Genomic DNA, 15,370 nt, shown 5'->3' with positions numbered 1-15,370 from the left:
AAAGTACAAGTCAGAGTCAAGTCCCAAGTCACCAGAACCCAAGTCAAGTCCAGTCTCAAGTCTTCTCTTCATGCATCAAGTCAAGACTCAAGCTATTCAAACTGTGACTTGAGTCCAAGTCATGTGACTCGAGTCCCCACCTCTGCTAGTTTTCTATAGCAACAACCTCATTTCCCCACAGGGATCAATAAAGTTTCATCTTATCTGTCACTACACAGGTTTAGGGGTTAGACTCCCACTGGAGCCACCCATGTTAAAGATGTATCAGGTGCTTTAGATAACAGCATCCACAAAAAGGTCGATCTTATATCAGAAATACAATCAGCAAACTGAAGTTTATAGATTCCACCAGTGACTTTATCTAAACTGGGAGGGACAATAATCTGCTCTACTGTGTAAAAAACAGACCCACAGGGAGTAACTGTGAGCACAATCACTAAAATCATCAATGGGAATATGGAAATAAACTGCCAGGGTCACAAACAACAAGCTCCATGCAAATCGCTTTTTTTTTTTTTTCTGTTCCCGTGTGTTTATTTTGGGAAGAGAAGACAGTTGGCTAATCATATGATCCTGGTTGGATTTGATTATAAGTGCGGTGATGAGTGATGGGGTTTATTAGGAAGGGCTTTAACCTGTCAGTCACTTACAGATCTAGAAGATAACTGATCTGAGGACTCACTGATCCACCGCAACTGAACCATGTGAACGTTCTTGTCTTGATGTGACATATTAAAGGAAAAATCCACCCATGATATTTTTACACTGTTATCAATCTGTGATGCTCAACTCATTCCAGGAGTTATTCTGTGATGAGGTGTTATAAATTAGTTTTTTGGTGAAGCCACTTTCCCTCAACCTGCCTCGTCTGCTTCTACCGCAGTTAATGATTTCCTACGTTTCCCAGAATGCTTTTTGACAACTTCTAGAGGAGAGGTGTGAATCTGTTGCTTCCAATTAAAATAAAAATACAAATATAGCCAGCTAGCCACCTAGTTTACAAACACAATGGGGCGTGTCTATGATCGTGGCCACGCCCCTTACTCAGAACCCAACCTGCATTGCATTCTGGTCTCTCTCCTGCTCCTGTGGGTGGAGAAACTGGTCTCTTTCCTCTTCTACGATGGATTTCTCCCTGTATGATTGTTGAACGTCTCTTGGTGCAAAATGGCGGCTCTAGAAAGAAGCCCTCGCTCTTTGATTCTGAGGGACTGACACCAAAACCTGACGTTTACCGCTGAGGTTTTACATCCTGAAACATTTTCTCATATCAAACTCCACTGTAGCTGCTGGAAACATCTGGTCATATCTCGTCTATGATTGGCCAGTTATCCACCAAGAAGAAAAACACAAAAATAAAAAACACTACTAAAATGCAAGGAAGATCACCAACAGCTACTTTTAACAGTTAGGGTGGATTTTTCCTTTAATATTTATATCTATATTCTACTGTCTATCATCCTGCACTGTAGGTGAGGTGCTGTTGTGCCTTTACCATATATTCTCTGTATTTCTATGATAGTCTGCACCCATCTGACCCAGACTAATACCTGTATCTTCATTGCACTTGGCAAATAAAGTGATTCCTGTGATCCTGACTGGGATGATGCAGGAAGCTTACAGTCTGGATCAGTCAGTGTGTGTCAGTGATTTGGACCTGACTGTGTGATCTGCAGCTAATAAAACAGCTTTGTCCCCGATTATCAAGATGGCTGCTGCCTTGCTTGCAGGCAGCGTGGGGGGAATTTGCATGTGCCGAGCCTCATCAGCATGCTGCACACACACACACACACACACACACACACACACACACACAGCGTTATCAGTTGCAGTGTATGTATCTATATCTCTTCATGCTTTCCTCCTGTAAAAACTACAACATGAGCAGGAGCTGCTGCTGTGTGGAGTTTCAGTTACTTCTCACTCTGGCTGGGTCTTTTTCACAGTTGAAGTGAAGCTAACCACAAACTTCCTTTTGAGCTCACTGCAGTGGTTTAACTTCTTCTTCTTCTTCTTCTTCTTCCCCCGCAGGCCCTGATCTGGTTCTGACTGCTCTGTCTGTTCAGTTACACAAGTTTCAAATAAAGACACTCAAACTTTCACAATTAAGAATTAATTAATTAATTAAATAAATAATTAACTAATTAATTATTAGATATGAGCAACGCAGGGTTTCAGCAAATACTGGAGTTAAGTGACATAAGGTCGGATTACTTTTTCATAATCTTTAACAAAGTGCAAACTGTATTGAGGTCAATGAGCTGTGCAATCACTCCCTCTCTCTCCCTCTCTCTCTCACACACACACACACACACACACTCAGACACACACACACACACACACATTAAAAATGTAAGTCTGTCTCAGGTTTCTCTCCTCAGACATTTTTTTCTTTCTTTCTTTCCCAAACAGTGTATTTATTTTGGGACAAGAAAACAGTCAACCAATGATGTAATCCTGGTTAGATTTGATTGTAAGTGTGGCAATGAATACTCTAATAACCACACACACACACACACACACACACACACACACACACACATTCCCTCTTTCAAACACACACACTCAGACACACACACACTCGTAAAAATCAAAGTCCCTCTCAGGTTTCTCTCCTCAGGCGGCGAGGCCTTCAGGGAGCGGCGGCGGCGGCGGACCAGAGGCCATCTGACCTCATCATCAGTTACCTGAGAGGCGAGGTGAGGCGAGGCGAGGCGAGGAGAGGAGGCTGGTGATGTCCGGGTGCGAGGCGTTCGTCTGTCTCTGGCTTTGATTATCTGTCTCTCTCTCTCTCTCTCTCTCTCTCTCTCAGTCTGTCTGGCTGCTGACAGGCAGAGCGCTCAGTCGGCAGCAGAAGCGGAGCGACAACGCATCTATTCAAATCTACGAGGAAGGAAGTGACACACAACACTTCAGAAACAGGAATGAAAGAGGTTTTGTCTTTATATGGCCATGCACGCTGCTGTCAAGGTGGTGCAGGACAGCAGATGCATTATGGGGGCTGCGGGTCGGGGGTTTGGTGCTGGTGTGGTGACAGGTTTCAGAGTGCGGAGGTGTCATCAGGCCTGGTAATGGAGCGTAAAGTAAAAGTAAAAGTAAAATAAAGCCAAAGTGTGTGAGCCTTCTTTAAAGTGCTGTCACATCCACAGCAGGCTGGTGGCAGGTGATGTTGAGGCAAAACAGACAGGAGATTCACTTCATCCATCCATACTCATGCTGATAAATAAACCAATACTGATCAAATCAATATCAATATGAACACAGATATGAATCCTTTGACTTGTGGAGCTGGTTTTCAGTGTGTTAGGCGTCAAATGACCAAAACTCTATAGGATTGAATGAAGGAATTATAATTATTCTGTGCTTTAGTTTTGATTTTTAGTGAGGCAGCTGATCTTTCTTATGGTCTTCTATCAAGACGCTGATCTATTTACATAGAGAGACAGACAGGTAGTTAGGGAGACAGACAGGTAGTCAGAGAGACAGGCAGAGACAGGCAGGTAGTTAGGGAGACAGACAGGTAGCTAGAGAGAGACGGAGAGAGAGAGAGAGAGAGAGAGAGAGAGAGAGAGAGAGAGAGCGAGAGAGAGAGAGAGAGAGAGAGAGAGAGAAGAGAGAGAGAGAGAGAGAGAGAGAGTTACAGAGACAGGTAGGAAGACAGACAGATATTTAGAGAGACAGACATACAGATACTAGCTAGGCCGATACATAGCCTAGATGCAAGAAATAGTCAAATGAAATATAAATCCTTTCTACTTTGCCACGCACGCACACACACACACACACACACACACACACACACACACACACACAGAGAGAGAAAGCGAGAGAGAGAGAGAAGAGAGAGGCCAGTGTGTGTGAAGTGAAAGGAGAAGACATCAAAGAGGATCAAAGAGACTTGAGTCTTGATTGACGGTTGCTATGGCCGTTGCCAAGGACTCGTTGAACCAGGAACCGTGAAACGGGAAATCTCAGCGGTGAGTTGTTTTTATTTTATACTTTATTAAACCGGTAACTTTAGACTTTCAGCGAAAAAAAGGCATATTAAGTTGTTGTTTAGAGGTAACGCGTCATAAACGCAGCCATAAATATCCTTTCTAACAACTAACTACAACTAACCCTAGCTAGCTAACGTTAGCTAACTAACGTTAAGTTACTATAACGGCTAACGTTACCTTATAGTAATCCTAAAGTAGTTTTTAAGTAGTTTTTACAAGGATACTGTGCAAATGTCACAGCAAAACTATAACTCTAATAATAGTAACATTATGGAAATATTATGATACTATCATAGGAGGTAAAAGGGTCACTGTAAACTATTTAGTAGAGACACATCATAAACCCCCACAGGAGTACTGTAGGAATATTAGTGTTATCATAGGAGATAAAATACCATAAAGTATGATAAGATCACTATAAATTCCCTATTGAGCACTACACACTATAAACCCCTATGCGAATATTATGGTGATACCACAGGAGAGAAAATGCCATAAAGTACAATAGGGTCACTGTAAACTCATAAGTCATATTATAAGAATATTACAGTCATTTTTCTTAAGGGATTTCTTATTTATATTCTTCAATAAGCAACACAACTTACTGTATGCAGGCTATACGGAGCTAGGTCTCCTCTGTCTGTAGCTCCTTGCAAGCTAGCAGTAGGTCTGATGCTATTAGTAATAACCTTAAAAATAATAACTTTTTCTGGTTTAATACTCCTTTCAAATTAGTTGAGCTTTGGCAAAAGCACTAATTATGTTGTTGCTGTAACGTTAGACTACTGAAGTGAGCTGAAGATCAAGTTCAAACCTTACTGTGGTGTAAGGGAATATGATCTGCAGACAGACAGGGTTTTCAGTAAAAACTCAGTAAAAAAAACAATAAAACAATAATGCCACAGTGAAAACAGAAAGGACACAACATAAAGGCACAGTAAAATGTGTAATAAATTGCCACAACATGCACCCATATAGTCCGATATCAGCTGATGAGACCAAACAATCAACCAATTAATCAATCAATCAATCTTTACTGTCCCATGAGGGCAATATTCTGTACCACTGCTGCTTCATATAGGAGTGAAGCTCTCATATGATAAATGAAGCCCTAGCTCTCTTGAATTCTATGAATAACATGATCACATATGATACGAAATGACTGAAATGTGTTTTGTTCATTCATCAGGAATCAGAGGTTTTCACCGTGGACTCGTCATGTCTTCAGACCATGCAAGGCTTCTCCGGAGGCCCTTGCCCCCCAAAAGTTTCCCTCCCATCGTGAAAACCCGTCCCGCTCCAAGACCCGCAGGTAAACTTACTACTGAAGAAAGCAGACTCACCTCAGATATAAACCTGCTCCTGGTCTGGCAGGCCACGACAGCACAGGGGCTCTTACACTTCTCCAGCCTCCGACCTAAATAAGAAATGAAGAGTTCTATTACGAAACATTGTTAGTAAAAAATCATTCAATATCTGTAAAACATAGAGAATCCAGTCTGTTGAAATGTTCTTGTTTTGTCAACCAAGGAGCTAAATTCCCTCCTGTCCTCTAAAAAGCACCAGAATTTGTTTGAACTTTGTGCTATCAATAAATTTTTTAATGTAATTTTAGAATGAAACTCTTAAAAGTTCGTCTCACCCTTGGACCCAGGCTGAATGAGATACCACTCCTGTCATTTGGGCGCTCACCAGACACAGACGACCCATTATGGGCCCCGACCTGCAGGTTAAGAAACCAGGGTAGAAGCCTGAAATCATTACAAGAGAAAGTGGAGCGTCAGCATGGTTTCCCTGCATGTGGTTCTGTTTGACCTACCAGTTAGATTCTTACCAATATTATGAAGAACTGCAAACTGCAAAAACTAATGTTAAGTAAATCCAGCATGATATTTTGTGATTTTGTCAAGTCATTAGACAAAATATTACGTCACTTACCTTGGATTTCCTTGAGGAAACCTGATGAAACATGTTAGCAGGGCGTTAGGGGAGAAAGAGAACTGAATAATTATAAAGAGAGGATCAAAAAGGATGCACAGACCAAGCTGTCTTCCAAAATGGCTTCACATGCAGCTGTTGATTGTTTTGTGCCATACTTTGCTTCATAACTTAAAGGGGCATTCAGTTATCTACAGAATGACTTATATCGTCCTCTGTTGGTGAGCAGTAGGAATTGCAACAGCATTGATACTTATCCTACACAAGTCTCTGGCATGCCAACATATTATGGTCATTTTGTGCTATGGGACAGGTAAAATGTTTCTTACTGCCCCTTTAAGACAGGCGGGTCACAATATAATGACATTTTCAAGGCTGAAATATGGTATAATAAAAGGTACATTGTTATCTGCTCTCACCTCACTCTCCACAGTTAAACAGCCACCGCCCCGCTGTCCGAGTGATGCAGACAGGACGGGGTCCAGCAGGCGGGAGGTGGACGGCCCCGCCCCGAGGGCGGCCCCGCCCACCCCCCTGCAGGACGACACCTGCACCCCCGTGATGGACAGACTGACCGGGGGTTTCCCCTGTAAGCCGCCCCGCCTCCTGCCCAGGATCCCCCTGCTGCACGTCCTCCACACAGGTAACCTTCACTTTGTTTACTGTACGAACACTGTGGTTGTTCTGTGTGACCAGTCGGCTTTTGTTTGGTCCACTTTTCCTGGATAAATAAATGTCAAAAAAAGTTGATCTATCTGCTGCTCCCTTTGATTGTCCGTTTACCTGCCTGTTAAAATATACACTGTTTTAATCCTCTAGCAACCACTAGTAACCACCTAGCAACCACCTAGTAACACTGTAGCAACCACTAGTAACCACCTAGCAACCACCTAGTAACACCCTAACCACTAGCAATCATCTAGAGCTTACCTAGTCAACAAGACTGTAGCAAGCACACACCTAAAATTGAAGTAAATGTATCTACAATTTTATAATATCAACATTCACTTCAGTAATAACCCTGTCACCCTGTGACCCTGCAGACCCTCGCTTCATCCCGCCGCCGCCCAGCTTCTGCCTCAACGACTTCCTCCAGAGCCGTCATGGCGTCCGGCGCGGCTCCCAGTCTCTGCAGGGCCTGAGGACAGCGGCTCTGTCCCGCTGCAACTACAGGAAGCTGGTGTCTCTGCTGCTGACGGAGCTGCATCGGAGCCGGCAGGCCGAGCCGTCCCGCCAGCTCCTGGCCCTCGAGGGCCTGCCGGAGCCCCGCTGCAGGATACCACACCGCCAGCTGCTCTGTGGTGCGTTCACTGGCTCTGCACTGAGGGGCGACAGGTGGAGTCACACTTTACTGTTTGCTGAAGAGCTGCTGCACTTTGGCTCCATCCCCAAGAGGAATTGTTTGGACAAATCCAACTTTACTCTCCTTACAGCTGTGGGAACTTGACTGGTGAACCAGCTGCTGAGACACACTACAGTTATATATTGATATTACCAGAACTCATTCCATACTGCACATATTTACTATTTTTTGGTATATTCTCATATCATATGTCTGTCCGTCAGAACTGGCAGCGCTGATCCACATGGAGGTCCAGGCCCAGCAGGCCAGCAGGAGGAGCTGTCTGCAGGCTGCCGGCCCCAGGTTGGAGCTCGACGTCTGCGTGCCAGAGACTCAGCAGCTTCCTCAAGAACCAGACAACAGATGCCCAGGTAAAATAATTATTGTTTCATTGTACTATTGGTAGCATTTTTGCATTTCTCATTGATGGAAGTTGATGGAAAACGGCATTTTGGAAGTATCTTGCTTCCTTAATGTGATGTATTTCCTGTTGAAACAGGATGTTGGGGCGGGACATAATGCAGGTAGGGATCAATCAAAAGTGTAAACCAATGGGAGATCAGTTAGGGAGAGAAAGGCAGTTTTATTTGATGGGAGGGGCAAAGGGGCGGGACTGTGATGTTTTATTGGTTGGAAGGAAAAGGAATGAGATTTTGATATAAAACCACAATAAATTATTTTTGTTAAATTTTTGCTAATTTTTTGGCATTTGTTATGGAGAAGATTTCCCACCAGTGAGCAAACTGACAGCAGAATTTAATTTGGGGGAGAATCTACAGCGGCTCAGTCAGTGGGATACTCTGCTGCAGCATCACTGTGTGATGTAGACTGAGAGATGGGTGTGTTTTTCATTAAAGCCCAGTGCAGCTTTAAAGCCGTTCTCTCCAGCAGGATCGGAGGTGATCCTGAACTCGGTCACCACCAGGTTCTTCCAGGGTTCCCGTCGGACCCAGTCGCCCTTCCAGCCGCTCGGAGAATCCATCAGCCCGTCTGAACTGGCCATACTGGACTGTCTGGCCCAGGGAGGCAGGGCACTCAGCCTCAAGGTGTGTGTGTGTGTGTGTGTGTGTGTGTGTGTGTTGTGTGTATGTGTTCCCATCCTCACTTCTTAAAGGATTTGATTAGGATTTGGGTTTAGGATTCAGATTAGAATTAGTTTTAGGGTTATGGTTAGAAGTTAGGGAATGAATGTTGACAATGGAAGGTCTTCAAAAGTGCACAAGTGTAGTAATACAAATATATTTATGTGTGTGTGTGTGTGTGTCCACAGGCCCACTTTATAGCCTGTCTCCCTGATCTGAGTCCTCTGTCTCAGACTCTGGTCTACCTCAACCTGTCCTTCAATGACCTGTCTGTCTTCCCTGTGGAGGTGAGAGGAACGTCTTTTACTCATATCCAATATATTTACTGTCTGTCTCTCTGCCTGCCTGTCTGTCTGTTTCTCTCTATCTCTTTTTTTTGTTTTTCACATTGTCAGAGGTTCTGCTGTCTGAGATGATGACAGCCCCCCCCCCCTCTCTCTCTCTCTCTCTCAGCTGTATGACTTGTCCCAGCTGGAGGTGTTGAAGTTGCGGGACAACCCTCTGGAGGAGCTTCCTGCAGGCGTCCATCGTCTGGTCAGACTGCAGACTCTGATCCTGTCCTTCTGCAGGATCTCCTGCCTGCCTGCAGAGTAAGACAGAGACACCAGGGGGCGCTGCAGCCTGCTCCACTGCTACTGTGGCTGTGGAGGGACATTTTGGTTCTGACACCCACAACAGTAAATTATATAAATGATATCCAGTCCGCTTCTGTACCAGCAGTACATGAGAAGAAAAAACAATGTGTGTGTCAGCTGGATTGGTTTGAGGACCGATCCCCTCTTACTCACTCTGAACACAGCAGGCCCCAAAATCAGCCTCAAACATCAGAGCACAAACCAGGAATTTGAAATGTCTCTCCAGTAGAATCAATCAATCAATTTTTATTTGTATAGCACTTTTCATACAAACAAATGTAACACAAAGTGCTTCACAGACTTTGATAAGACACAATAAAACTAAGGAAACACTAGAGACAAGATTAAAACAAGATAATAGCAAGATACAGGGACAAACATAAAAATAAAGAAATACCTAAAATGTTCTGATTAAGATGTAAAAGCTAGACTTAAAAGGTCTTGAGCAGGTCTTGAACAGACCTTAAATAATAAGAATATTACAAAAAGTATGAAAAAAATAGGCTGAAATTCTTAGTGCTAGAGCTGGGTTTCTAGTGATGAGGATTTAAAGTTTATAGCTCTGTCCAGGAGCGACTGTTAAAGGGTTTTAATGAGACTGGAGCATGGGATGAGAGTCAGTCTGTCCAGTTGCAGTAAAGACTGTCCTGTATAGTGAGTGAGACAGACAGTGTTCAGGTGTCCGGTCTGCTCAGCTGTGTGACGTGTTGCTTGTCTCCCGGCTGCAGTCTGTACCTGCTGCCCAGACTGCAGAGCCTGGACGTCTCCTACAACCTGCTGTCCTCTCTGTCCAACGACATCCGCAAACTCAGGTACTTCCTTTGTTGTTGTTTTTTCTGGGCGGTCCGAAACTGTCCAGGTGGATCCAGGTGGAAGCTGTGATCTATTATTCATTTCACCTGTTAAAGTCACAGTGAAACGGCGTTTGGAGAGCGTCTCGCTTCCTTAATGTGATGTTTTTCCTGTTGAAGCAGGATTATGGGGCGGGACATAACGAGGGATCAATCAAAAGTCTAAACCAATGGGAGATCAGTTAGGGAGAGAAAGGCAGTTTGATTTGATGAGAGGAGTGGAGGGCTGTTAAAAAAAATCTGTTATGTTTTATTGGTTGGAGTTTATATGTCGCCTCCTGGTACACGATGATGTAACCGCTAAAGATTTTCTGTTTTCCAGGAAGTAAAAGTAATGAGATTTTGGTATAAATAGACAAGAAAATTTATTTTTTGTCTTTTTTTTTTTGCATAAATTGTCAAGTAGATGTATGATATGAAGATGATAGAATGAGCTGGAAAGTTTAGAATTTTTCATTTCATTGTGACTTTAAATTCACTTCAGTCACTGAGCAGAGCTGAAGGGAGGGAGACAGATCTTTAAGAAACGTGGATTGACTGCAGCTCACTTGTAGGAATGATGGCGCTGTTCTTTCCTCCCTGCGGTGTGTGTGTGTGTGTTTGTTGTGTGTGTTTTCTGGCAGTGGGACTCTGCAGGTCCTGAACGTGGAGGGGAACCAGCTGCCTGCTCTGCCGTGCGGAGCGCTGCACCTCCGCCTCAAACAGCTCCGCTCCGCCTACAACTACATGCACCCGTACTTCCTGGACAGCTTCAGCAGGAGGTCTGCCCAGACGCTGCGGGACCTCGCCGCTCTGGTCCTGAGGCGGAGCGAGCCCGGGCCGCCCCGCTCCACACTGCCCCCTGCTGCCCAGCACGCTCTCTGCAGGTACTGCAGCACAGAGAGACACCCTGCTGAGCCACTGGGTGTTTTCTTTTGTTTTAGTTTTTTTTTTACAGATAATTATGTCAAGGAGGTGAAGGAGGTTGTGTTTTTGCCTCGGTTAGTTCGTTTGTCCATCTGTCTGTCAGCAGGAATTCAACTTATCAACAGATTTCCATGAAATTTGGAGGACAGATCAGCTTTGGGCCAAGGAACAAGTGATGAGGTTTTGGTGTTGATCTGGATCTGGGATAGAGACTTGATTCCAAATCCTAACTGTATGTTTGCAGGATCAATAAATCAATTAAACTTCAAACTGAAGTGATAGGAATGATGTGTTTGGGTGTAACAGCAAGTTGGAGAATGTTCAAGGTTGGTGGAGGTTTGCTCTCTCCGCGTGCCTGATAGTTTAAAACTGAGACAGATTATTCGGATCAGGGCATAATTAGCATTAGCTGCTCTGCTACATATACTGTATATACATACAAACACACACACACACACAAAGAGTTTCACTCCAAAATGACATATCCTCCATTTGAAAAATATGACACCTACTAAAATGACTGCTGGCATGAAAGTAAAACTCTCTACTGAAAGATATTAGAAAATACAAAATAGCAACATTTTAGGGGACACAATCCTTTGTGTTTAAATATTGACTGATGAAAAAAAAAATTTCACCAAAATGGATATATAGTGTTTTGGAATTAAACTCTTTATATATTAAATATGTTGTAATATAATCAAAGATATATGAAATCATGGACCTATAAGGCTCTTTGGCTAAACCTGTCCATCATATTGTGCATAATATAAAAAGCATTTTACAGTTGAACACATCCAACCTGTAACCCTGTCAGTGTTGGTGTTCAGGAGTGTGTGTGTGTGTGTGTGTGTGTGTGTGTGTGTGTGTGTCCTCAGGCAGAGTGTGTGTGACTGCTGCAGGGGGCCTCTGTTCGGCCCCGGCCTGCAGCTCATCCGGCCGTGCTACAACATCTTCGGCCGCCGCCGCGTTCCCTTCATGTTCCACTCCTGCAGCCCCGGCTGCCTGGAGTACTTCCAGAACCAGACGGAGAACCTGACGCACCTCCTGTACGGAGAGGAGAACCAGACGGAGAACCTGACGCACCTCTTGTACGGAGAGGAGAACCAGACGGAGAACCAGACGGAGAACCTGATGCGCCTCCTGTATGGAGAGGAGAACCAGACGGAGAACCTGACGCGCCTCCTGTACGGAGAGGAGAACCAGACGGAGAACATGACGCACCTCCTGTACGGAGAGGAGAACCAGACGGAGAACCTGACGCACCTCCTGTACGGAGAGGAGAACCAGACGGAGAACCTGACGCACCTCCTGTACGGAGAGGAGAACCAGACGGAGAACCTGACGCACCTCCTGTACGGAGAGGAGAACCAGACGGAGAACCTGACGCACCTCCTGTACGGAGAGGAGAACCAGACGGAGAACCTGACGCACCTCCTGTACGGAGAGGAGAACCAGACGGAGAACCTGACGCACCTCCTGTACGGAGAGGAGAACCAGACGGAGAACACGACACACCTCCTGTACGGAGAGGAGAACCACAGCTGCTGACCAGACACACACAGGAACTGGAACCTGTTTTCTCTACTTGAAGAGAATAAAATGAGCTGTACACTATTTGAAAAACAACAATGTTGCTTCTTCTTACAAAATGATTACTAGAATGAAAGTAAAGCATAGATCCAAGGCATTCCTCAAGTAAAAAAATTAAAAGCCTTTACAGCTGGTGCAAAATAACGTATTCAAAACAACACTAACTATGCAATAAAGTCTTCTTAAATGTTTATTTGAAGAGTTTTTTGTCATTGTAAGCACCAATTCCAAACCAAAGAACACCTCCAACACATTCCTCCACTCAGAAACCCACAGAAACATCTGTCCTCTCTGCTTTGAACACATTATTGCATACAATTAAAGTTGTGAGTCATCTGAAGAGCTTTCCTCACTAAAGAGTTATGTGTTTGAAGATATATTGTCTGAGGAATTTCAGGTAGGGTTAGTTTTCATAATAGATAAGTAGCATTTTGAATTAAAACCCCTAAACTGTTGTTGGATCTCTTTCAGAACAACAGTCAGCCTGTAGTTACACACACTCACACTTACACATGTAGTGTGACAGTAATGGTGTGTAACTGTGGTGGCAACGGGTCAACATTTTGGAATAAAAAGAAGCTGAAGCTGTTTTTTGTTTCATTGTTATTGAAAGCATACAATTGTGTTTGAACGTTTCAGCAGAAAACTAAAGATTCATTCAGAAATGCCATTACAAATACAGATGGACAAAATAAAATAGAACGTTTCCAAAAAAGAAAATCTTAAAAAAAGCATATGATTGAAAATGAAAATGATTATCATGGTTTACAGTAGACTTTTTAGTGCTTTGCAATTTTATGGCGTTCAGGAATTATGGAAATGCAAAATATTTTCCTGTAGCATTTAAAAATGTACATTTAATTTTAGAAAACGTTCACATTAGTATCATAAAGTAACAGTGCATGTCAAAAGCTCCAGCTGTCCGAAGTCACGCGTTGATGACGTTACGGTAAACAACAAAGCTGAGCCAATCAGAGAGCGGCCAGTCAGTCAGCTGTCAAGCACTTCCGGAGTCAAACGTAATGTTGTGTTGTCAAAATGGCAGGACACGACCACCACCACCTGTCGATGTGTTTCTGTGATTTAATAAGGTAAATACCTGCTTACACACTCTCGCGTCTTGCACTAAATTCATACAAGTTTGTCAAAACGGAAATGTCTCTCAGGAGAACTGAAGTCTCGCGGCTTTAGACGGACAGCTAACTTTAGGCTAGCAGCTAGCTAACGTTAGCTAACTTCAAAGCAAAGTCTTGTATCTGTAACTGAGGTTAACGAGCGTCGTAAGTCTTGTTTACAAGTTCATACAATTTTGACAACTACTTTCTAATAAATAGCAACTTCTTCATTAATAAGCCTCTTCCGCTGCTCGGCGGCTTGTTGTCTAGCTAACGGGGTTTAACTGCGGTGTGTGAGCCTCGGTCTGAATTAAACATGTCGTCACCGCAGGTTGCTCTGGTCGCTGGTTCTGCCGTGTGTGTACCTGAGCCTGGTCCTGACTCTGCTGCTGGTCCTGGTCGTGTTCGGGGTCCGGACATGGCTGCAGGGCCGCCGTAAGGCCCGCCGGGTCCGGGACGGCTGCCCCACGGTGGCCTTCTTCCACCCGTACTGCCACGCAGGGGGAGGCGGGGAGAGGGTGCTGTGGTGCGCGCTGAGGGCGCTGCAGACCAGGTGAGGGGAGGGGGTCACAGGTTTCACGTGACAGCAGCCAAACACGGTTTCCCTCCGGGTTTAGCTGCTGTCATGTCAAAACTTACTATTAAGTTGAAGGATCCCATGCTCCTCTATGAGTTAGTCCTGGATGAACTCAAAAATGCATGGAGGTCAAGCTGCTGTCCTTGGTTCCTGAGAAGTTTTTGGAGAGGTTTTCACCAGATTTATCTTTACTTTAAAATCACAGTGAATTGAAAAATGAATTCTTCACCTTGTTGGCTAATTCTCCATATCATAATGTACACCTATTAAACAATAAACCCCACAGTTATTTAACACAGGTGGAGCCTACTGGGTGTTCCTCCATCAGGACAGCCACACCCCAACAACAACAAAACAAACTTACATGGAGACTTGAACCAGTTGGAATCACTGAACTTGATTCTGTGTTTTCCTCCCAGGTACCCCGGCGTCTCCTTCGTGGTTTACACCGGGGACCAGGGAGTGAGCGGGGAGCAGATCCTGGACGGAGCGGCGCGGCGCTTCAACATCACGCTGCCGCGGCCCGTCACCTTCGTCTTCCTGCGGCACCGCCTGCTGGTGGAGGCCGCCTCCTACCCCCACTTCACCCTGCTGGGCCAGAGCATGGGCTCCATGTTCCTGGGTAAGGCTTCAACCCGACCGGAGGGTAGAGCAAGGCACCGACGCTGCCAGGGTTACAGGTTCAAATCCCACTGGACCCATGCTAAAGACATCAGGATCAAATGGCGGTCAATTCTGTCTGAGTTTGGTCTTCTATTTTCTCTATAATATTTTGGCAGGTAAACAGCCATCATAATTCACTGATAAAATGTTGTGTTAATTTTCACAGCATTTTAAAATGTATTCATAGTCTTTTGGTGAAAATAGCCTTTAAATTTATTCAGATTGTAGTCATGGCAAATTGATTAAATTTAATCAATTGTTTACTGACTAAAATGGCCGATGATCTTAGTCAAATAAAATAATTACATTATAGTTGATGACAATATGTCCACTTCAACAGTTCAACCTTAGAATAGAAAAAAATAGTATTTCTATTTTAGTGTAGATGACATTTGCAACATTTAAACATTTTCCTATTTTTCTGTTTTTGAACTCTACACTCGTTCTTATACTGGATTTCTCCCAGGAAAGAGAGTTAAGAACAGCAAATGAAGAGTTTACTTCCTAAATGAGATATCACCATTAAAAAAAAAAAGAAAGAAAACAGCCACCCACTCTCCCATATTGACTGCTGGCATTAAACTTAAGACATCTGCTTATAAAACTTCATTTTTTTGAGGACAGAATCATGTATGTTTTTCAAATATAGCAATTTAAAAAAAAAAAGGAT

General features: G+C 43.9%; 2 protein-coding genes across 3 annotated transcripts in view; one reads left to right on the top strand and one right to left on the bottom strand.

Annotated features, from left to right (window-relative positions):
* The window catches only part of lcp1 (lymphocyte cytosolic protein 1 (L-plastin)), a 120,961-nt gene that overhangs the window by 17,652 nt on the left and 87,939 nt on the right, over positions 1-15,370 (bottom strand). Inside the window, exon 2 of one of the 2 annotated variants that reach the window (XM_078286009.1) lies at positions 2,688-2,799. The gene's annotated coding sequence lies outside the window, so the exon portion shown is untranslated. Of the gene's footprint in view, positions 1-2,687; positions 2,880-15,370 lie in introns of those variants that run through there. The other variant, XM_071927278.2, reaches the window with a different exon arrangement.
* Positions 13,384-15,370, top strand: part of LOC139933297 (GDP-Man:Man(3)GlcNAc(2)-PP-Dol alpha-1,2-mannosyltransferase-like) — a 4,892-nt gene continuing 2,905 nt past the window's right edge. Inside the window, exons 1-3 of the mRNA XM_078286181.1 lie at positions 13,384-13,436; positions 13,792-14,013; positions 14,457-14,659. Of these exons, the coding sequence (XP_078142307.1) occupies positions 13,384-13,436; positions 13,792-14,013; positions 14,457-14,659 (478 nt within the window). The remainder of the gene's footprint in view (positions 13,437-13,791; positions 14,014-14,456; positions 14,660-15,370) is intronic.

The sequence above is a fragment of the Centroberyx gerrardi genome, chromosome 10, assembly GCF_048128805.1.
Source record: "Centroberyx gerrardi isolate f3 chromosome 10, fCenGer3.hap1.cur.20231027, whole genome shotgun sequence".
Taxonomy (NCBI): domain Eukaryota; kingdom Metazoa; phylum Chordata; class Actinopteri; order Beryciformes; family Berycidae; genus Centroberyx; species Centroberyx gerrardi.
Note: the sequence above shows the minus strand (reverse complement) of the source record. Positions and strands in the feature narration are given on the sequence as shown.